At 42.9% G+C, this 22970-nt stretch overlaps 1 protein-coding gene across 14 annotated transcripts in view; it reads left to right on the top strand.

The window, feature by feature from the left end:
- Positions 1-22970, top strand: part of MACF1 (microtubule actin crosslinking factor 1) — a 330452-nt gene that overhangs the window by 157862 nt on the left and 149620 nt on the right. For all 14 annotated transcript variants that reach the window (XM_049617441.1, XM_049617439.1, XM_049617440.1 and 11 more), the window contains exons 6-18: positions 13466-13632; positions 14426-14538; positions 14639-14745; positions 15160-15279; positions 15433-15528; positions 16175-16302; positions 16391-16484; positions 16647-16801; positions 17585-17861; positions 18828-18956; positions 20225-20302; positions 20921-21082; positions 22622-22726. In XM_049617441.1, coding sequence (XP_049473398.1) covers positions 13466-13632; positions 14426-14538; positions 14639-14745; positions 15160-15279; positions 15433-15528; positions 16175-16302; positions 16391-16484; positions 16647-16801; positions 17585-17861; positions 18828-18956; positions 20225-20302; positions 20921-21082; positions 22622-22726 — 1731 coding nt within the window. The remainder of the gene's footprint in view (positions 1-13465; positions 13633-14425; positions 14539-14638; positions 14746-15159; positions 15280-15432; positions 15529-16174; positions 16303-16390; positions 16485-16646; positions 16802-17584; positions 17862-18827; positions 18957-20224; positions 20303-20920; positions 21083-22621; positions 22727-22970) is intronic.

Here is a 22970-nt window from a genome sequence, read left to right as displayed (position 1 = left end):
CCCCCCCCCCCCCCCCCCCCCCCCGGTTTCTAGCTCCTTTTTGCTTTCTGTTTGTGTTTCTGAGGGCAGTGCTCCAATTACCTCATATTTGGAGAGAGGAAGCTGCAGCCAATCCGGTTTCTGTCTGCTTTTAGGTCAAGTGATTTCTGAACTGCAGTGAGATGCTTTGAATTTGTCTTGTTGCAGCTCTGAGCCTGTAAGATGGCTGTCTGAATCGGCAGCGGCTGGGAGAGACAGAGAGGCGGGGAGGGAGGGAGAAAGAATTGGAGGGATTGCCGGCATAGTGCATGTTTTTAAATGTGCATCTAATCCGATGAAGCCAAGGTTGGGATTTCTCTGGGATCCCAGGACCGGCTTAGCTGCGTTTTTGATGAGATTAGGAGAGGAAGGCGATGGGAAATTCACTGGGCTGTGTTAAGGAGCCGAAAGATTCAAGAGCTATTCCGGAGAAGGCTCCCATATCTCCTAAGAAAAGGGTTCGGTTCAAAAGGAAGTGGAGGGGGAAGAAAACCCCTACTCCAGAGGTATCTCATGAGGAGGAACCCTTGGAAGGAACCACAGTAATTGAAGAGACAGAAACCCTACCGAAGTTAACAGTGAGTCTCCAAAAGGAGGAAGGAGCAGGAGGGGCAGAGCACCCCCCCTCGGACATTTTACTGCCTCGGGACTCAGCCCCCAGCTCAGGGATGGGTGCTCAGGGGATGATCGTGCAGGTGAAGGAGAGATTCCAAGGGGAGATCCAGACTGCTCACCTTTTGTTGGAGAATGAGTCATCAGTTGCCGGAGGGGTCTGGGATTCCCTGCAAGAGGGGAGGACTGTCATCGCTCACCTGCTTGATAACCCGGCGGAAAGGAACTGTGAGAAGTCGGTGAGCCAACTGGTGGAATTTCCGAGGACGGCGTCCTGCAACAGCAGGGCTGTGCTGCTGCCTTTGCAAGGGGAGACTGCAGGGGGGAAAGGAGGTGCTCAGCTTGGACTTCGGAGCGGCACCTTCCCCCTGACAGACCACCCCACCGATGCAGGGTCTCCAGACCAACTTTCAGGGGTCCAGGGTGTGGGGGCAGGAACCGCGGGTATTTGCAGTGGCCCTCAGACAGGTGCCTGGATTGCAGAGCCTTCTGTCCCTTCATCACTGCCGGCTCAGTCGAGAGGTCACAGATGCACAGAACCTGCCCATGTGGGCCGAGTGCCCCCCCAGGGTCCCAGACTGCCTACTTCTCAGAGTGATTTATCCATCAGCGGCAGGACTGTGAGCGTTTTGCCCTCCTCCTCTGGCTACGGCAGCGACGGGCCACACTTTCGCGGGATCCAGCCTAGAGACACAGAGCCTGAAAAGAGCTCCACATCCTTCTCTGAAGAGGATGGTACCCTTTCTTTGGAGGCAAGTCACACCCCACTATGGGGTCTGGAGGAGGTAGGTGGACTACATTCACATTTGGATTCCTGGCCCTCAAACTTACTAAAGTGGAGTGTGCTAAGAAGTGAGGATCCTGGTGCTTCTTCGCAGACTTACCCCATGTCACGTACCGAGAGTTAGTGACTGGGTTTGGCAAGCGGAGTCTATTTCAGATCTGCCCCTTGATGCTTGAAACCAAGTCTCGTTGTCTCTGGGGAATCCCTGATTCCGGGTAACCACACAGCATAATTGCTCGAGCTATCTGGCGGGGTTATCTTTCAAAGTGCAGTGCTAGGGAGTACTTAACTTTCTCAGGCAGGTCTGTTTATGAGCATCCCTGCTTCAGGAAGTTGTAGTGTGGTGGCTGAAGGGAGGCCTAGCTGAATCTCCTAAATGAGTGCAGAAGGCATAGGGAATGTGGCAGGGGTTCGGGCCAAGGCAGCTGACCCCAGTGTGATTGCTCTTCCCTGGAGAGTGATGTTCTTCCCTGGAGAGTGATGTTCTTACGAGGGCTGATGTAATCCCACTCCTGTGGGGACACTGCTAATGACAACACCCATTCGGTATTTGTATAGGTGGAGAGGGCTGGTCCTCCATGGGTTCCTAATTGCAGCATTAGAGGAAAGGGGCACAGAATTATCTGGAGCTTAACTCAGAGAGGAGGGGTTAGAATAGTTTGAAGGTTCAAGGCTAGAAAAAGTTTGTGTTCTGGGTGGACTTGTTTATGGCTTGAACAAGTTTTTGTTGTTATATTGAAGGCATGGGTGTCCGTGGTGATGGTGGTGGGCACTGTGAATGCTTCTAGGGTCAAGGAGTAAGTAGGAATTCAAGAGATTTGGACACAGTGAGGGGAAGGGGACTAGCAAGACAGTGGGCGGCACAGGGTCTTGTATGTAAGTCTGTGATTGTGTAGGTGACTGAAGTTATTAATTCACTGATGACTGAAGAACTTTTGTTGGCATATCAGCTTCCTGTGGTAGAAGAAATAAAAACTTTAGGATCCCAGTGCAGCAAAAGGTGGAAGAAGAAATAGGGCATTTTCCTTGCCCAGGGATGTGGCCTCCGTTCCGTACTGGTGCCCTGCATATCAAACCCAACAGCATGAGGCTGAATAGAGACACAATGTCTTGTGCTTGATCTGTGCTTAAAATGTCCTCTTTGGGAATGAATTTCCTCCATCGATAGGCTCATGTCAGTCCCCTTTGTTATTATGGAGTTTGAGGACTCCCAACAGCTGGAAGGAAATGTGGCCATTGAAAATATTTTTTATGGGGTACCTGGGTGGTTCGGTCGATTAAATATCCGACTTTGGCTCAGGTCATGATCTTGTGGTTCGTGAGTTTGAGCCCTGCTTCAGGCTCTGCTGACAGCTTGGGTTCTATATCTCCCTCTGTCTCTCTGCCCCTCCCCCACTTGTGCTCTGTCTCTCTGTCTCTCTCAAAAATAAATAAAACATTTAAAAAAAAAAGATGCTTATTATATGGTTGGGCAAGAGTCTAAGGAGATCTTAGACTTCTCCGTATAAAAGTGTGTGTGTGTGAGAGAGAGAGAGAGAGAGAGAGAATGAGGGAGAGAATGAGAAAGAGAGAAAGAGACAGAGAAGGTGGGAAGGAAAGCAGTGGAGGCTGCTGAGGCGGAGTGTATGAGTATTTGAGCTCTTTGTATGGAGTGGATATAGAGCAGTTTTGCTAAACTGATTGCTCTTTTTATACCATTAGTATTAAAGCTGAGGTTTGGAGGCATCATAATGTTTTAGGAAACATGCTTGTAATTGAGTGTGAGATTTTCAGAAAGTTTCGAGTGTAAAATTTTAAAGAACTCCTAATGAAAATCTATTCTTGATGATGGTCCATAGGCGATCAAGGCACTTCTATTATGGGATCTCCACAGAACAGCTCTGTGCAGAGTCTTAAAGAAAAGATTGGTGGGAGAAACCTTTTCTGTAGTTTGACAGTATTGACAGCAGTGTGATTCTTTTGCTGTTTTCAATATGTGAATCAAATTGGTGTGTCATATTTTCTGGGCATCCCATCCCTTCGACCCTTCCAGAGCAGGCACAGCCAGACCACTGAGTTATAGCCCAGGCTGAAAAGTTCAGTGACTGAGCATCAGCTCAGATGGCTGACACATTTCTGAGGCTCCTTGCCCATCGTGTGAAGCAGGGACCACAGACTGACCATCCCGTATCACAGATAAGAAGTACCTTCTCAAGATAAGTGTGAAATCCCTTCAGAATGAAAGTCCTGTAGGCCAGGAGGCCTGAATCCCTCACTGATCTCTACAGGAACTTCTTCAGGGAGCTGCTCCCTTATCAGCGTGCTGTTCACAGGCCTTGAGGACAGCAGCCGCCAGGGAGACAGAAGCAGCGTGTTCTGACACTGCAGGCTTCCTGTAAACTGTGGGTTGAGACCCCAGGTGGGAGCATCTAACAGGAATGTGCGTTCCCTCTGCTGAGGGTGATTGCCCTGGGAGGACACAGGGGTCAGAGGAGCAGCTGCTGCTGGTCACACTCCAGCTCCTTCCTAAAGAGGAGACAGCTGGCAGTTCCACAGACTTGATTTTTTTGTTTGCTTTTTGGTGCTTCTTTTGTTTCTAATATGTTAGAGTAGTAACCCTCCTCAGGAAACAGTTCAAGTTCTGGAGTGCTGCCTGTCCTTGGCATAACTTAGGCTTTATCGTCTCTCCTGTTGATTGCCCAAGGTGTATTGATGGACATGGGGCCAGGGTTGGGTTTGCTGTGGCTGGACACAAACTTCTCAGTGGGTTTTATTTCTTTTAGGGATAGAGAGAAATGGGAACTGACTCTGATTCTTGCCAAGTGTGGGGTTTATTTTGTTGTTTTTTGAAATTTTATTTATTTATGAGAGAGAGGGAGAGAGAGAATCCCACGAGATACAGAGAGAGTGAGAGAGGAAGAGAGGAAAGGGGAGAGAATGTGGAGCTTGAGCTCACGAACCATGAGATCGTGATCTGAACTGAAGTCAGATGCTTAACCGACTGAGCCACTCAGGTGCCCCGAGTGTGGGGTTTAGATAATAGAAGACAAATGGTCTACTTTACTGTTCACCTGTTATAGTTGATACTTCCCTTGTCAGGAAATAGTTAACACAGAAATGGGATGATAGGGACCAGCTAACAAAAATGGTTTTCAGTTTTCAGAATGATAAGTGGACTGGGATTTGGAGCTGGGTCGGAGTGTCAGGCACAAGCCTTCTCTCAGGAGGACTCCCTACTGCCAGCTGCCATCAGTATCCAGAATACCTGGCTTACTGGAACAAGGAAAATTACTGACAATCCCTTCCTCCTCCCTGTCTTGGCTCCCATGCCAGTCTCCTGTCCACACTGTTAGTGGGTTCTGTTGAATGAAGAACATGGCTGTATACCAGTGTCCTTGCCATGAAACCTTAGAGTCCATACAATTTTGAGTGATAGTAAGGTAACACTGTGGGCTAGAAATGATGAGGAAATTGGTTGGTATATTATTATCTGGGCTCAGCCTTTTCAGTTTACAAGTATCCCTTTCCCATTTCTCCTCTTTAATTATAGGGAATTGTTTTACTAATATTGGCGAGGAGAAAGCAAAATTAACCAGATGATCCTATTAGATGAATGTAGCAGTTAAAATCACAGTTAAGAAAGGAGCTTTGGTTGGGGCGCCTGGGTGGCTCAGTTGGTTAAGCCTCTGACTTTGGCTCAGGTCATGATCTCACGAAACGTTCGAGCCCCGTGTCGGGCTCTGTGCTGACAGCTCAGAGCCTGGAGCCTGCTTCGGATTCTGTGTCTCGCTCTCTCTCTGCCCCTCCCCTGCTCACGCTCTGTCTCTCTCTGTCTCGAAAATAAAATACTAAAAAAAAATTTTTTTTTTTTTTTTTTAAGAAAGGAGCTTTGGGGCACCTGGGTGGCTCAGTCGGTTAAGCGTCCGACTTCTGCTCAGGTCACGATCTCGCGGTCAGTGAGTTCGAGCCCCGAGTCGGGCTCTGGGCTGATGGCTCAGAGCCTGGAGTCTGCTTCCGATTCTGTGTCTCCCTCTCTCTCAGCCCCTCCCCCGTTCATGCTCTGTCTCTCTCTGTCTCAAAAATAAATAAACGTTAAAAAAAAAAATTAAAAAAAAAAAAAAGAAAGGAGCTTTGGTTAAGAAAGGACTTTTTTCTTTTTTCAAAAATTTATTACTACGGGCGCCCAGGTGACTCAGTTGGTTGAGCATCTGACTCTTGATTTTGCCTCAGGTCATGACCTCATGGTGGTGAGATGGAGCCCTGAGTTGGGTTCTGTGCTGGGCGTGGAGCCTGCTTGGGATTCTCCCTTTGCCCCTCTCTCTCTCTCTCTCTCTCTCTCTCTCTCTACCCCCACCCCCCCAAATAATTGTTACTAAAGAATCTCATGAGGAGCGCCTGGGTGGCTCAGTCGGTTAAGCGTCGACTTCAGCTCAGGTCATGAACTCATGGTTCATGAGTTCAAGCCCCACATCTGGCTCTGTGCTGACAACTGAGAGCCTGGTACCTGCTTTAGGTTCTGTGTCTCCCTCTCTCTACCCCTCCCCTGCTCATGCTCTTTCTCCCTCTCTCTCAAAAATAAATACACATTTAAAAAAAATTACAAAAAAAAGAATCATGAATTTTTAGGTGTAACAGTGGTGGTATGGTTATGTTAAAAAGAGTCCTCATGATTTAGGGACACCTGGCTGCCTCAGTCATTTGAGCATGTGACTTCTGATCTCAGGGTTGTAAGTTCAAGCCCCACGTTGGGTATAGAGATTACTTAAAAATGATAATGATAAAAAAAGAGTCCTCATGTTTTAGAGCTACTCACTGAAGTATTTATGGAAGAAATGCCATGTGTGTGGGTTTGCTTCATAATATCAGGGGAGTGTGAAGTGGGTTGAGTGTAGATGAAATAAGATTAGCTGTGAGTTGAAATGGTGGAAAGTGGGTGATGGGTACATAGGAGTTCACTAGACTGTTCAGTTTCTTTGCGCATGTATTTGAAACTTTCCATTTCAAGTGGTAAGTTAAGAAAAATAATGGTAATGGTTGCATAATGCATATTCTGAAAAAGGATTAATATTCAGAATCTATGAAATGTAGTATAAGTAAGGTGGTTAGGAGTGTGGAGCCAGATCGTCTGAATTTGAATTCCAGCTCTACTACCTACTAGCAGTGAAACTTGGGGCAAGTTACTTAACTTCTCTGTGATATAATTTCCTTATTTGTAAGTTGAGGATAACAGTAGTATATACTTTGTAGAGTCGTTGTGAGAATTTTATGAGTTAATACAGTGAAGCACAATAAATGCTAGTTATTAGTAGTAATATTTAAAGAATCCCTACAAATAAACAAAAAGGTAAACACCCTAGTAGAAAAATAGGGGAAAACCCAGGAATAAACAATTCACTAAAAAGGAAACCCAGATGCCTCATACACGTCTCTGTCACTAGTAGTAACCAACGATATACATATCAAAACAAGATAGTATTTTATACCCATCAGAAAATAAAAAGTCTGAAAATACCAAGTATAGATGAAGATGTAGAGTGATGGAAAAAATCTCTTCGTGCGTGAAAGTATAAAGTGGAACTACTGTTTGGAGAGCAGTTTACCAGCATTTAGTAGAATTGAAGGATGCACATATTTTATGACCTAGGGTTTAGACCCTGAATTTAAATGCTGAAAGGTGCACCCCATGACTGTTGCCTAACTCAGGTGCTGGTAATAAACACAGCTGCAATTAGATCCCTGTAACCAGCCAGGCATCTGTAATGAACAACCACACTATGCCCTCACCTGCTTCTTGGATGGAACTTTTCAGTCCAATGCTGTCTCTGTAGTGGAATGAGGTCTGCTAGGAACTTCAGGACATGAGAATCAAGTATCTGTTTGCTCCCTACATCCAGTCCTGTTTTCTGAGACTTATATAGACTTACAAAGTCCAAACTCCTCAGTCTGATATTCTAACCCTCCATAATCTATCTGACTTTCTCTCTTGTGTCAATTTTCCATTTGAACATACCTTTTTTTTAAGTTTATTTATTTATTTTGAGAGAGAGAGCACACATGTGAGAGCATATGAGTAGGGTAAGGCCATCGAGAGAGAGGAAGAGAGAGAATCCCAAGCAGGCTCCACACTGTCAGCACAGAGCCAGATGTGGGGCTTGAACCCACGAACTGTGAGATCATGACCTGAGCTAAAACCAAGAGTCAGACGGTTAATCAACTGAACCACCTAGGTCCCCCAAATCTACCTATCTTACCAGGTCAACCCCTTAACCATCTTTTCCAGTTTCAGCTTATTTCAACTTCCAGTCTTTGTTGGCATCTACCTTCTACCTAGAATTCTTTTCTTTTCCCTGTCCCTTTGATAACATCCTTCAAGGATGAGTTTAAATCACACTTCTTTAAGTATGATTTTTAATCCCTCTAACCCAGATGAATTTTCATTCTGCTGAGCCCCTGTACTGGATATTACTGTTTACTATGTTACAGTTGCTTCTTTGGGGCCTTCAGCATAACTCTTTCATGTGACCCTCCCATCCCCCACATATGGCTACATAGATGGTAAGATTTTTGTTTCCCTCCGGAAATTAGCCTTCAGAAAAGAGGGATTCTCTTTGTCAAGTTTTTCTTGTTATTGGGCCCCCACTGGAAATACAGCTCGTGAAATAGGATGAATGAATTTGTGTCACCATCTGCTAGTTTAGTCGATAATCAACTTTTATAGGGATCAACTGACATAATTGGTTAACCAAAAAAGACCAAAAACTTAAGAAGGCTTTCATTACAGACTATTGTTTTACAGACTATAAACCTCCTAATTTGAAGTGTTGGATGTAATTGTGTATAAGTCTTAATCACATTAAAAACTTTTAAAAAATCAGTCACATCACTTATAAAAAACACAGCAAGTGTTCACATTATGGAAACCATAAATAAATACCAATAGAATAAATAAATGAAAAAAAAAAACCTAATCCAATGTTATGCAACTGGATTCTTGTGGCTGGGGATAGAATATCCAGTGACAACATGGATTCAAAAAAGTGCTGTTGTGTCTCAGAAATTTTAATAAGAAATGTAGGTGAAGTTTTCTAGAATATTCACTCAAAAATAGCTTTTGTTGTTTTTTTTTTTTAATTAAAGTAGCTTTATTGATGAAAAAGACATTGATGTTAAAGATGCATGTGAAGAGATTTGATAACATGGTTTTATGAAATGGAAAAGTAGAAAAAGCATTCTAATTTTTACAAAGTTTTTATTTAAATTCCAGTTAGTTAACATACATTGTAATATTTCACGTGGACAATATAGTGATTCAACACTTCCATACAACTTCCCAGTGTTCATCACAGCAAGTGGCATTAATTCTAAATTAATGCATTAGATATATTACTTAATTTTAAATATGTGTATAGGGGCACCTGGGTGGCTCAGTTGGTTAAGCGTCTGACTTTGGCTCAGGTCATGATCTCGCGGTTCGTGAGTTCGAGCCCTGCCTCGGGCTTGGTGCTGACACCTCAGAGCCTGGACCCTGCTTCAGATTCTGTGTCTCCCTCTCTCTCTGCCCCTCCTTCACTCACACTCTGTCTCTGTCTCTCTCTCAAAAATAAACATTACAAATTAAAATAAATAAATAAATAAATAAGTGTATATATCTAAAAAAATTTCCAGAAGTTTATATATGCAAGAGGACCACAAATCTTCCCTTTCCCCATTCCTCTCTTCCATCCATCTGTTGTCATTTGGAAAAATTGGGGAGTACCTTATATGGGGTAGCTTTATTTTAGCAAGATAGGGAGTCTGCCACCTAAATTCTTTCAAGGCAAGCATGTCTGTTTTTTTATCTCCCTCTTTTCAACTGGCTAACTTCTACTTCTGTCTTGAAACTCAGCATAAATGTCATCTCAGAGAGCTTCTTCAGCATGCTCCTTCAGGTTAGTTGCTTATCTGTGTCACAGCATTGATCTGTGTGGCATATTGTCTCCCCTGCTAAACTGCTTGGGCTTGAGGCCCAAGGTTGTGTTTTTGTCTTCAGATACCAAGAACTTCAACACAGCTCCTAGAACATAGTGGTTGTCAAGAAAAATAGAATAAACAATTTTTGTTTGTCTTTTTTTTTTATGTTTTTTTTTTTTAAGTATAAAAAAATACACCACCCCCCCCCCCAGTGTGAGGCTTAAACTTACAACCCCTAGATCAAGAGTCCCGTGCTTTACCAACTGAGCCAGCCAGGTGCCCCGGTGTTTGACTTTTTTATCTTGAGATGAAAGAACTTAAATACAGCTCCTATTATATAGTGGTTGTCAAGAAATAACAGAATGAATACATGGTGTTTGACTTTTTTTGTTCTTCTCCATGGTGCCTGGAATAATGTTAAACACAGATGAGATGTTGTTTAATAAATACTTACTGAATTATTAGGAACACCTTAAGTTTCCAGATACACTTCAGAGAAGGAATTAATTGAGCCTCGGAAAGCATGGGTTGAAAGAGACTTCAGGTAGGCACGCATAGTCTCTGGGATGGTGTTGAGACTGTCCTGTCTCTCTACATGGCTCATTTTTAAAAACCCAGATGAGGGGGAGAGCTCTCTGACACTGAAGCCGGGTTTCTGTATTTGAAGATTAAGGTAGAAGCTTCTGCATAGCCCCAAGGACAGCACTGTGTACATCACATGTGAATGTTACATGAAGAGATGGACAGAAGCCCAGTGTAATTGCTGAGATGGTTGTGATGAGAATCCTATTTTTCTCATCCAGCGCACAGTCTAGGAAGGGCCCTAGTCCAAACAGGGTATTTTTCCTTTCCCTGAGGGATCCAGACATTTCCCTGTTTCATTATAGCTGTGTGGGAAATCTGAAGTAAAGCTGTTCAATGAACTATTTTCAGTGCAATATACAAAAATACTGTGATAGGATGCCACCAGAGAGATTGACTGATTGTACTGGGCATAAAATACCCATTAACTAACTGGGATTTTAAAAAAATAAATAGCCCAAATACTCAGATTTCATCTTGTGTATTCAAATTGTATCCCTTTTCACTTCCACCTGTCCTGTTCCCGGCAGTGTTTTGCCTTACTGTGTCTGAAGCGGCTACAGTGGAAGCGCTGGGATCTGTCAGTGGTGAGTGGTATCTGGCCACTGAAATCGGCCACTGAAATCAGCACATCCAAGTGTTGGTAAGGAGAACTGGAATAGAATTGGTATTAGAGAGGAGCTGTTGTCACTGCAGTCACAGGATGATAGCTTGGGTACCATGATCCATTGTTGGGCCCTCAGCTTTGCAACTCTGCTTTTTTTTTTTTTTTTTTTTTTTGGTACACTTGTTGTTGACTGAGTTCTAGGGGATTGATTCACAGTGATCATACTGGCCAGAGATTAATTGATGTAAATTAATTTACACTATGAATTATAACTGCCAAGTGGTACAGTATTTGAATCGACCACTCTGTGCATTTTGTCGCTTTAGGATGTCTGTATCGTGAGCAAATAATAATGGAAGGTTGTCAGCTGAACATCGAGTCAGAGCAAAGAGGCAGTGGGTAGAGAGGACAGATTTGCAGGCTGATCTTACTAGCTGGCATCATCAAAGTTTGGCAGCCTGATTTCTCCTGTAGAAATACACCTGTCAAGGGGACAGGAATCCTGGATCTGCTGGTTAGGCCACCATTTCACCATCACTGTCTTGGAGGCAGCACTTATGGCTTTCCCTTTTCCAAACTCCGTGAAGGCCACCCACGCTCTTTTGTTCCCATAGCCTTTTTTAGGCATCTTAGTAATATTTAGGAGTCTTCAGCTTTCTTGTATACTTAATAAAGTATGAAAGTTCTTGGCCCTGTTTTTTTTTCCCCTGAATTTTAGAGTATCTTCACCTGATTTAATCTTATCTGCTATGAGTTGAGTTTGTAAATTTAGTATTCAGAGACTTGAAAGTGCCTTATTGTTGATTGTTCCCATGTACTGACGACCAGGGAGGCTACGCCATTCACAGTGCTGCACCTGATGGAGACAGCTAAGAGACAGGTGTTCTGTTGACATGCTTGTGCCTTCCCTGCCCAAAGCACCTGGCCCCCAAGTTGTTCTGGGCATGATGTGTTATTATGATGGAAAGGAAATGCACATTTTCTAGGCATATTACCTACATCGCTTTATTTAATCCTTATAATGACTGTATGATAAAGTTATTGTTTTATCTTAAATATAGGGAAGATGGGGTGCAAGAAGCTTTGGTCATTTATTTATGTGAAGTCACGTTCCTGGTAAATACCTCCTTTCCAGTGCTTGTCTCTCTGACTCAAAGGCTTTTACTTTTTCTTATTGATAAATATTGTTTCCTGGCTTTCATTATAAATGTAAAGTATGTTCAGTATTTAAAGCCTGAATAAAAGAAAAGTAAAAAGAGAATAAAATTATCCATAGTCTCACTCCAGGAGAGACAACCATTGTTGATATGAGCTCAAACTTGTTTGGTTATACTACAGACTGTTTTGAATTCGCTAATGAGTAAGTTTGCTGTCTAAAAAGTAGCCTGTCTCGGGATTCTATGTAGACCTTACCCTAAAATACATTTGTTTATTTTTATTGTTTTATTTTTTAAACTAAATAATCATTAATTAAATGTGTTAAATGTCCAGCGTATAACTAACACAACACTAGGTGCAGTGGGTGATATACGGAAGCAACGTGATCGCTGAGTTTCAGAGTTGGAAGTTTTTCTTTCACAACATCCCCGCTTCTTCTTGAACATGCCCTGTGTCGAGGAGCTCTCTCTCTCGGGGCTGCTCTTGAATTTTAGATAGTTCTGATTGTTAGCTGTGGTACTGGCTCCCCAGGAAACCTATATAGTCTTGGGGAGATAAGATCAAATGTATGAAATAATAGCCAGTAATTCAAGATAGTATTTAGTGTTATGTGGGAATAAGAATTGGAGGAAGACCATCATCCATACAAGGAAGAGCAAACAGAACTCTGTTGAGCATAGCCCTATGTCTGGGCTGGGTGCTGTAGTATATAATCTCGGTTATCACAGCAATCCTGAGAAAAGGTAGTAGGTATTATTCCCACTTTACAGATGTTATGACTGAGGTCCAGCTTACAGTTTTTGAAGTTGAGATTCAAACCCAGGTCTGCATGGAACCAAAGGCATGCACTTTCTTCTCTCCCAAACTGTTCTCTCTCTAAGTAGTTCCTGTGCTAGATTTTGGGGGTTTTGTAAACTAACATGTTTTCTTCTTATAAAAATGTACATGATGTAGAAAATTTGGGAAAGAGAAATATCACCTATAATGCTACCACTTACGAGATACCTGTGATGATTCATTTGGTGTCTTTCTCTCCTGTATTTACCCTTATTTACCCTCATGTACATATATGCATTTATCACATACCTTGTGTGCATGTATATGTATGTATATATATGTATGTACATATGACTATATATTTAGGTATTCTGTATATCTTTTAACAAAACTATTAAATTGTTTGCGTTCTTTTTCTTTTCATAACATACAGTGATCATTTTCTTTTGTCATTAAGATTTGCCAAAGCATACCTTTTTATAGTGCTACAAACAATTCCACCCTGTGTATGTGCTATTAATTTGTAACCAATCAATCCCTTATTAGAGCTTAAGCTCTATAGCTTTTTGCTGTAACATTTATCATATGTTGGTAAGCATTCTTGTATAAATTTTTTTGGTGTGTGTGTCTCTGATGGTTTCCTATCAAGTATATGTGTATTTTAAGACTTTTGATTCAAAACTTCATCTGGAGGAGTTAGGGCATGTGTATTCTCACTGATACAATATGTGAGAATGTCCAGTGTTAGGTATTCTCTCCAGTACTAACTAATATCATTACAAAAAACTTTCCCTATTTGATAGGTGAAAAATGACCTCTCGTGGTTTTAATTTGTATCTCTGACTACCAAACAGAGTGAATATCTGTTAGAGTTGTCATTCAAAGTTGTACCAGCCTTCGATCTCCCTCTTCTTCTAAGAGCCATATGCATGAAGAAGAGAAGGCTAGAAGGCTTCTTCATATTTATGCTAAAGTACCCGTGCCATATCTTTTGGCAGATCTCTGACATCTACATTAGTGGAGAATCAGGGGACATGTCAGCCAAGGAGAAGCTTCTCCTGTGGACCCAGAAGGTGACAGCTGGTTACACAGGGATCAAATGTACCAACTTTTCCTCCTGCTGGAGTGATGGGAAGATGTTCAATGCACTTATTCACCGATACAGGTAAATGCAGTGGGATTTCACTGTGCCTGGAGGAGCTTCTTCTCATCTTGCTTGCAATAAGTTATAATGCCACTTTTTCCCTGAACCAAGGATCAACACTCTGACTCATTTTCTCACTTCAAAAAGGAGTATGTATCGAATTCCTGCTACTCTAGGCACTGGGTACAAACACCAGGGAACAGAACCACAACAGCTCTTGCTTTTATGGAGTTTATTTATTAGGCAGTGAACAAAGAAATGCATTCTGTTATATGGTGGTAAGTGCAGTAGAGGGGTAGAGAGTGATGGGGTTTGTTGTACTTGGGACGGGTGGCTGGAGATGGCCTCTCTGATTAGGGTGCTGGAGCAGAGCTGTAAAGGAGCGAGCCACACAGTCCTCTTAGGGTCAGAGGGCTTCACATGGAGGAAACAGCAAGTGCAGAGGGTCTGAAGTGGGTGCTTACTTGGAGTGGATGAGGAATAGCAGCTGGCTGGAGTGAGATGAGTGAGGAAGATAGGAATTTTGATGACAAAAATTAAAATTATTGCACTGTTAATGATCATAAACACATCCCAGCTTTCACCCTATACTGGCTTTCCCATAAAATCCAACCAACCTGCTGTTATGGGTTTAGGATGAGGGAGCACTGGGTTCCTGGCATGTAATTAAAAATGGGATTAGTATCTTTCTAAACGTCTTGCTTTCTCTCTAATGTAATTAGTGTATTCCAGCTCTGGGTACTTCTAAGAGGTTTGCTTTGTGTGAACTTGTGTGATGTATAGGCCTTTCACGTGCCTTGGTGGACTTTTACAGACCTGATCTGGTAGATATGGAAAGGGTACAAATCCAAAGTAACCGCGAGAATTTGGAGCAAGCTTTCGAAGTAGCAGAAAGACTGGGGGTCACCCGCTTACTGGACGCAGAAGGTGAGGGTGGACTGGTGTTGAGTTTGTTTGGCTTATATTCATTGTCCTTCTGCTGGCAGCTCCCTCTGTTCTAAGAAATTTCTTTCCCTTTTTCTCTCAGATGTGGATGTGCCATCTCCAGATGAAAAGTCTGTGATCACTTACGTGTCTTCAATTTATGATGCCTTCCCTAAAGTCCCTGAGGGTGGAGAAGGGATCAGTGCTACGGTAAAAGAAAACTTTCCTAAAATACCTTCTGGCTTTGATATGTTTGGGCGGAATGCATTGATTAGACTTTGTTTCTCAAGCACTCACTGTATGCGAAGCACTTTTATACAGAGCAAACTGAATCCACATCATCTTTATACATGGTCATTGTCTTTGGTCCCTGGGAATGAGTCCAGATATTGCTAATTTTGTAGCATCCAGCATAGACTATTCTAGTGTCAGGAAATTGAATCCCATCTTGAGAGCCCTTGAGGAGCTCTGAAACTGGGACTCCACGCATTAGACTGAACAGCTGTGTAGGCAGTGAGAGGAAAGGGATTTTATGTGGTTTGGGGTGGCCTGAGCTACTGTCTCCTGTGCTTGTCTTATGTACCGCTAATCAGAAGGTGTGTGATATCTACCTTTTGGCAATAGGAAGTAGACTCCAGGTGGCAAGAATACCAAAGCCGAGTGGACTCCCTCATTCCCTGGATCAAACAGCATACAATACTGATGTCAGATAAATCTTTTCCCCAGAACCCTGTTGAACTAAAGGTAAAGTCACAGACCTAAATTGTCTTTTATAAAGTTCAATGCTGGGATTAAGCCTCAGAGCTCGCTGCTGCTGGCTCCTGGGGTGAGGTGGTATACCAAGTGGGTCAGGTTGCTTGCATGCATCCATTCATTCACCAAATATTAATTTTGTAGGCACTTTATAACCAATATATACACTTCAAAGAAACAGAAATTCTGGCCAAGGAGAGAGAAAAAGGAAGAATTGAGGAATTATATAAATTATTAGAGGTAAGGAAACTTACCCTTTGCTGATTCTTGGGGTTTGCTGGTTTGCCTGATTGTTATTTGTTAGATTGCCGGCATGCTCTTCCCAACCTGCATTAATAGCAATATTCTCAGGGTGACAAATCAACATCACTTTTAGGCTGGTGTTGAAAATTTATGGTAAATGGGTAGCATCATCCATCTGTATTTTTGAAAGAGGCTTTTGAAAAGTGACATTTATTCAGAAACACTGAGTTTTATGAATGAGTTTTCCTGTTTCTCAGAGGGAAGCGAATCCTCTCCCTAAGATGGAAAGGAGAGAGACTTCCATCCATATTTTCACTCCTAGAGAATTTGAAGCTGTAGGTTTGAGCTTTTGGCCTTTCCAGAATGGGAGTTAGTAAGAGGACAGGTGGATTTATGGAAAACGTAGAAGGAATGAAAAAATTTAGAGCAGCTAGTAGTCCCTGTATTTTGGAGATGGTTTCTTTGCTCTTACCTCAAGGTGAGGTACTGCTAAGTACTCCGTTCTTTTCTCTTATTAGACAACAGGAGAAACTGCTGATGGCTGGGTAAATATGCAAGAAGCCATGTGTCAAGAACACGTAAAAGTGGGCCTGAGGGCACGGCTGTGTTTTCGGACTAAAAGAGTGTCTCTGGGATTTTTCAGGTGTGGATTGAGTTTGGCCGGATTAAACTGCCTCAAGGTTACCACCCAAATGATGTGGAGGAAGAATGGGGAAAGCTCATCATCGAGATGCTGGAGCGAGAGAAGTCACTTCGCCCAGCCGTGGAGAGGTGGGCTCAGGGCCTGATGGCAACCTGATGTTACCCACCTGGGCCGCTTTGAGCCCAGCACGTGACTACGGTTTTTACCTCATTATAGGCTGGAATTGCTGCTACAGATTGCGAACAAAATCCAGAATGGTGCTTTGAACTGTGAAGAGAAGCTGACACTAGCTAAGAATACACTGCAGGCTGTGAGTGTCTGTGTTGTCTCTCCCCTTCTCACCCTGTGCGCTGATGGTCCAGATTCACGATTGAGAAATCCAGCTGTGTCACTTCCTCACACTCGGCTCCCTCAGTCCTCGTGGGTGGGGCACTGGCATTCTCCCACTCCTATTACTCCTTTTCTGTCTTAGGACGCTGCTCACCTGGAATCGGGACAGCCGGTACAGTGCGAGTCAGATGTCATCATGTACATTCAGGAATGTGAGGGTCTCATCAGGCAGCTGCAGGTGGACCTCCAGATCCTACGGGATGAGAATTACTACCAGCTGGAAGAGCTGGCTTTTAGGTGAGGAGCATGGGGCTCAGACAGAGGGCTTGCTTATCGCTGAGGCTCACAGATCAAGAGTCTGGCACTGAATCTTGTAACTTGGGTCTTGGAGGTCCATGTCTTGGTGGGGATACTACAGGTATGTGGGGCAGGAAAATTCTCATGGTGGAGGACACTTGCCCATTATTGCAAGCCCTGCCCACTGAGTACCTGTAGGATTCCCTAATCACTGTGGCCTCTTATAACACCCACACGTATTTCAGGGTGACCTACTGGGATGCAGTACCACATCTGGGTTAGAACTGCTGCTGATCGAACGCATCATTTTGTAGAGAAAACTAAGACCCATTGAGGGGATGGGCATCACCTAGGTCACGCAGTTTGTACAGGACCAAGACTAAGACTCATGTCTTTTGGTCCCTAATCCATGTTTATTCTGTTGTACCATCCAGGAGTTACATAAACAGATACTGGTTTGCCTCCCTCCAATTAACACTGTAATTTGGCATTTGCCTCAACAACTCTGAACGACGAAGATGTTAAAACCACCTTGTGTTCCTATAACACTTCTTTTTTCAAAACACTTTTCCTGATATGATCTCATTTTTATTTTTACCTCATCCTTGTCAAACGGATAGGGAATATTTTATCTTAAAAAAGTGCGTTTCAGGGGCGCCTGGCTGGCATGCAACTCTTGATGTCAGGGTTGTGAGTTCAAGCCCCACATTGGTTGTGGAACCCACTTAAAAAATGTGTATTATAGATTTAAGTGTCTTCCTTTTTTCTCTTCCTCCATTTCAGGGTGATGCGTCTGCAAGACGAGCTGGTCACCCTGCGTCTAGAGTGCACAAACTTGTATAGGAAGGGCCATTTCACTTCACTTGAATTGGCTCCACCCTCTACTTTAACCACTACTCATCTGAAGGCAGAACCCTTGACCAAGGGAACCCATTCTTCCTCTACCTCCTGGTTCCGAAAACCCATGACTCGGGCTGAACTTGTGTCTATCTCGTCCTCTGAGGATGAAGGCAATCTTCGATTTGTGTATGAACTACTGTCTTGGGTAGAAGAAATGCAGGTGGGTGTATGTTCCAAATGCTTATGCAATGTGTTAAGGTTTACTGGACCCAGCAGCTTGTCTAGGAGTGCCAGGATGCTCTGTGCCCCTTGGGTAAACTCTAAATTATTAATGCTGCCTGGAACCCAAGCCCCCTTCTCAAATGTTAAATGGGTAGGGTCAGCTCAAATCCTCAAAAGTCCCACACCGGATAGCATAGGCTTTTCTGATTGGAAGCCCTTTGGGAATCATTCCCTTCAGTTAACTGTACTCTAAGTGGAGCTCATGGGAGAAATTACAGAGTCTATAAATCTCAGTTACCTTTTCTGAAACTCCCTCATCAGCAGAGGAGCTTAACCCTCACTCTTTGTTGTTGGTCTTCCCTCTGGAGTTTAAGCAGTGCTGTGCCTCACAGTTCTGAGGGGCTGTGCATGCATGTATTCCAGAATAGTGGTTCAAGTTCGATACTGTCCTTTTTATCCTTCTAATGCGTTTGTTTTACATGAAATTCTTCCCATGCCCTGATGGCCGATTCCCCATGTAGCGACAAATAAAAACATCCAAAGACAAGCTATTTAAATATTACCTGCCACTGGTCAATAGTTGATGCCATGAATGAAGTTTAATATTTTCAGATATTTCTTTCTTATATCCACTCTGATTGTGAAATGCAGAGCTTCATGATGGAAAATGCCTAAACTATAAAGTTAACCTTCAGCCTTTGGAAACACCTTTCTGGTTGGTGAATTCAGGAATGTATCCCGTAATGCGGCAACAAAAGGCTGCCCCTGCTGCAGGAGTTGGAGTTTAGTCTCCAGCTCTTTGGGGTGATAATGGCATGTTTTCCTATAAGAGGCTGTCATGGAGATGACTTAGGTGTCCTCTTGCCCAGTCTCCTACCCTCAGCCCCCTTGCCCAAACATCAGTTCTGAAAATTTTCTTTTTTTGCTGATTCAACCAATGAAATACGTATCTTTTCTTTTCCAGATGAAACTGGAGCGAGCAGAGTGGGGCAATGACCTGCCTAGTGTGGAGTTGCAGCTGGAGACACAACAGCACATCCACACCAATGTGGAAGAACTGGGCTCAAGTGTCAAAGAGGCCAGGCTGTATGAGGTGTGTGCATTCAGAATCTATCACGGAGCGGGGTGCGGTGGGGTGGGATGGGTAACGGGGTAGCGTGCACAGTGCAGCTGTCTCTAGGGAGAAGGAGGCTCTGGAAAAGAATGAGAACCATGAGCAGCACTTTACGCCAAATTCCCTTTCCACATCAAGTGTCTCTTTTGCTCTTTGAAATGCCGTTATGAGCAAGGTATTTTTATTAACCCCTTTTTACTAAAAGGAGTAGCAATTCTGAAAGCTAAGGTCAGAATCAGTGCATGGTGGGTGCAGTTTCCAAACAGTCCTGCTCCAAAACCTCATCTTGTTTCCACTTCACCTCCTGCCTGTAGGGCGTGCTGGAATAGAGAAACTACTCACTCAGTCTCTCCCTCACTCATTCTGTCTTCCCATTTGTAATTTCAACTTTCCCCTTCAAAAAAGCAGCCGAGTAGTTTGGGAGTCATCAGGCATAAGTTTTGCTAGAAACCTCCCAGAGCTACTGGAAGCACAAAGTCTCTCAGCTGTGTTCACTCCACTAAACCGTCCCTCACTCATGGCTGCCCCAGGCTTTATTTTTTATTTTTATTTCTTAAGTTTTTATTTAAATTCCAGTTAGCTAACAGAGTAATATTAGTTTCAGGTATACACTACAGTGATTCAACACTTCCAAACATCACCTGGTGCTCATCATAAGTGCACTCCCTTTTTTTTTTTTTTTTTTTTTTTTGGGAATAAAAATATTTTTTTAATTTCTTCTTTCATTTTCTTTTTTTTTTAAGTTTTTTTTTTTTTTTAAGTTTATGTATTTATTTTGAGTGGGGTGGGGAAGGGACAGAGAGAAGAGGGAGAGAGGGAGAATCCCAAGCAGGCCTTGCAGTTGTCAGCGCAGAGCCCGATGTGGGGCTCAAGCCCACAGACCATGAGATCATGACCTGAGCCAAAGTTGGACACTTAGCTGCCCCCACAACAAGACTCCTTAATCCCCATCACCTATTTAACCCGTCCTCCTACCCACCTCCCCTCTGGTAACGATCAATTTGTTCTCTAGCATTAAGAGTCTATTTCTTGGTTTGACCCATAATTTTTTTTTTTTTAATTTAAATTTAAGTTAGTTAAAATACAGTGTTTCTCCAGGCTTTAAAACCTGACCCAGAGATCTGTTACCTCAACTTCTGTTTCTGGGGTAATTAGTCCCTAACTATGTGCAGACATAGTTGAAAACATACTGTACATATAGTTTACTTACTCTTTCTCTAATACATCTTTATTTCATTTTTTATCAGGGAAAAATGTCCCAGAATTTCCATACCAGTTATGTTGAAACTCTTGGAAAGCTGGAGACACAGTATTGTAAACTGAAGGTGAGTTTTGACTCTTTTGTTCTCTTCATGGACTGTCTAGTTCCTTCCAAACAACTGTCTTCCCTAATTCAGAAAGTCTGCGGTTTGGCCCTGTTTTGGTTTTCTGCTTATTAGGTTATATCATTTACTGTGCAATTGTTCATATGTATTACAACATTTTCTCAATTTTCTTAGTGGATCAGAAATCACTGCCCCAGAAAGTTTAAATTAAGTAGAACCTGTCCCAGTTTCCGTGTCTTACCAAAGCAGTGCCTGTATATGCTTTGAGACACCAGAACAAAAAGTTTGAGGTTGGTAGGAAGGAGACTCTTCTTCTATCTGTTCTTCATTCCCATCTTTCAAGATTGTCCAGAGTAGGACAGGCCTAGGATCATTCTTTATTCAGGGAGCCCCACAGAAGCCTGGTGAGTTGTAACTTCTTGCTAGGATTGACCAGGGCTCTGGGAGTCCTGTGCTAAACTTGTACTAAATTTAAATTTGAGTCCATGAGGAGCACCCAGAGATGAAAAATCAAGGCTAAATTTATTTCCTGCATTATTCTTTGCTTTGATGTCACATGTGCTATCTTCTACAGATGAAAGCCTGGCAGTCTAACCGTGTAATCCCTGCTTTGTCTAGGAAACTTCCAGCTTCCGGATGAGGCACCTTCAGAGCCTGCATAAATTTGTCTCCAGAGCTACAGCTGAGTTGATCTGGTTGAATGAGAAGGAGGAGGAGGAACTCGCATATGATTGGAGTGACAACAATCCCAATATCTCAGCCAAAAGAAATTACTTCTCTGTGAGTCTAGCACAACAGACCTGTCATATTTATGTAATAGCAGGAGACAGAGAGAGGCTAATCTTTTGAGAACTTGGATTTCTGGATTTGCATTCTTCTGGGTAGAAATAGGAGCCCCCTGCTTAATGCATCTGTGCATGTGAGAAATGTACATGGAGAGAGGGGAAACCAAGTCCTAGAAATGAATTTACTTAGAATGCGTTTAGAAAGGCAGTGTCTTGGACAATGAGAGTATTGGACTGCAAGTCGAGTTGTTTCAGAATAGCTTTGTGTTTAGGACGGTAGGCTTTGGAGTGAGAGACCTGAGTTCCAATTCTTATTCCTCCACTAACTGGCTCTGTGACCTTGGGCCAGTCATTTAATCTCTCTGGACCTCTGTGAAATGGGATTATAGTATCACTTCAAAGACTTGTGTAAAAGATTGACTAAGCTAATATGGGCAAAGCATTTAGTATAGGGCTTACTGTTGTTTAACTGAAGCATACTCTTGGCTTTTCATATATTCTGAATTCTGTTAAATTCATTTAATAATTTTTTGGCCAAATATCTTCATTTGTAAGACGGGAAGGGAAATTGAATATTGGACAACGACAACACTCGTTTGTTCTTTTTCAGTCAATACAATGGGGTTGTTTTCTTTCTAAGTGTATTTCCACATCTCAGCATTTTTAAAGATATTATAAACTCTGCAAATAGGAAGCTTTTTTAAAAAAAAATTTTAATGTTTATTTTTGAGAGAGGGAGACAGGTACAGTGTGAGTGGGGGAGGAGCAGAGAGAGAGGGAGACACAGAATCGGAAGCAGGCTCCAGGCTCTGTGCTGACAGCTCAGAGTCTAGAGCCTGCTTCGGATTCTGTGTCTCCTCTCTCTGTCCCTCCCATGCTTGTGCTCTGTCTCTCAATAAGAAATAACCGTTAAAAAATTTTTTTTAATAAAAACTTCTGATTAGAGAATAGCATATGATTCTTCTAAAGTAAAGAAGAAAGAGTAAATGCTCTAATGCACTAAACTGTCTGAGAATGGAAATCAGGCTATGATAAAGATAAAAAGAAAGTGCTTAGAAAGAAGGGATCAAATGTGACAGCAAGGATCAGCACCCAGCTTTATAGAAAAGCTAGCATCTAAATTGGGTCCTGTAGTGTTAACAGAATATAAAACCAGAGGAGGGCACTGTAGGCTGATGGAATAGTCTGAGCAAAGCCAGTGAGTCACTGATTGGGATCTCAGGGTGTGTCAGGTATGGGACGTGAACCAGCCACTCCTGCCAAGTTATCTCCTTCCTCTGTCTCCATTGCTCACCTGTGTTTCCCTCCTTTTTCAGGTCTGGCCCAGGCCCCATATACTTTGTAAATCATTGTCCAGTAATTCTAGCGTTTTTGCTCTTCGAAATCCTCTGGCATGTGCTATTTATTCCTCTCATTTTGGCACTAACCCTGTGTTGGAGGCTCCTTTAAAGTGGGGGCAGGGAACACAACTTTTTCTTTATTGCTCCTCTCCCCTTAATCGCACTTACTGCATCTAGTTGAATTCAACTTTCAGGAGTTGACAATGCAGCTGGAGGAGAAACAGGATGTGTTTCGGTCTCTACAAGATACAGCAGAGCTGCTGTCACTTGAGAACCACCCAGCCAAGCAGACTGTGGAGGTATGTGACTTGAGAATGTGTGAGGGTCAAGTGCTTAGGGTGGTCATAGTGGAAGCATCCAAATCAGAGACTTCGTTCTGCTGAAACACCTGAACGAAGTGTCAGTGATCATTTGTCTTGGATCTTCTCTCTTTATCCCAGCCCCTGAAAGACTACAAACAAAGGAGAATAGGAGTCAATCTCTCTTCTAGTTTCTCCTCCTATTCTCCTTTGTTTGTAGTCTTTCAGGGGCTGGGATAAAGAG

This window comes from Panthera uncia (assembly GCF_023721935.1).
Source record: "Panthera uncia isolate 11264 chromosome C1 unlocalized genomic scaffold, Puncia_PCG_1.0 HiC_scaffold_4, whole genome shotgun sequence".
Classification (NCBI taxonomy): Eukaryota; Metazoa; Chordata; class Mammalia; order Carnivora; family Felidae; genus Panthera; species Panthera uncia.
Note: the sequence above shows the minus strand (reverse complement) of the source record. Positions and strands in the feature narration are given on the sequence as shown.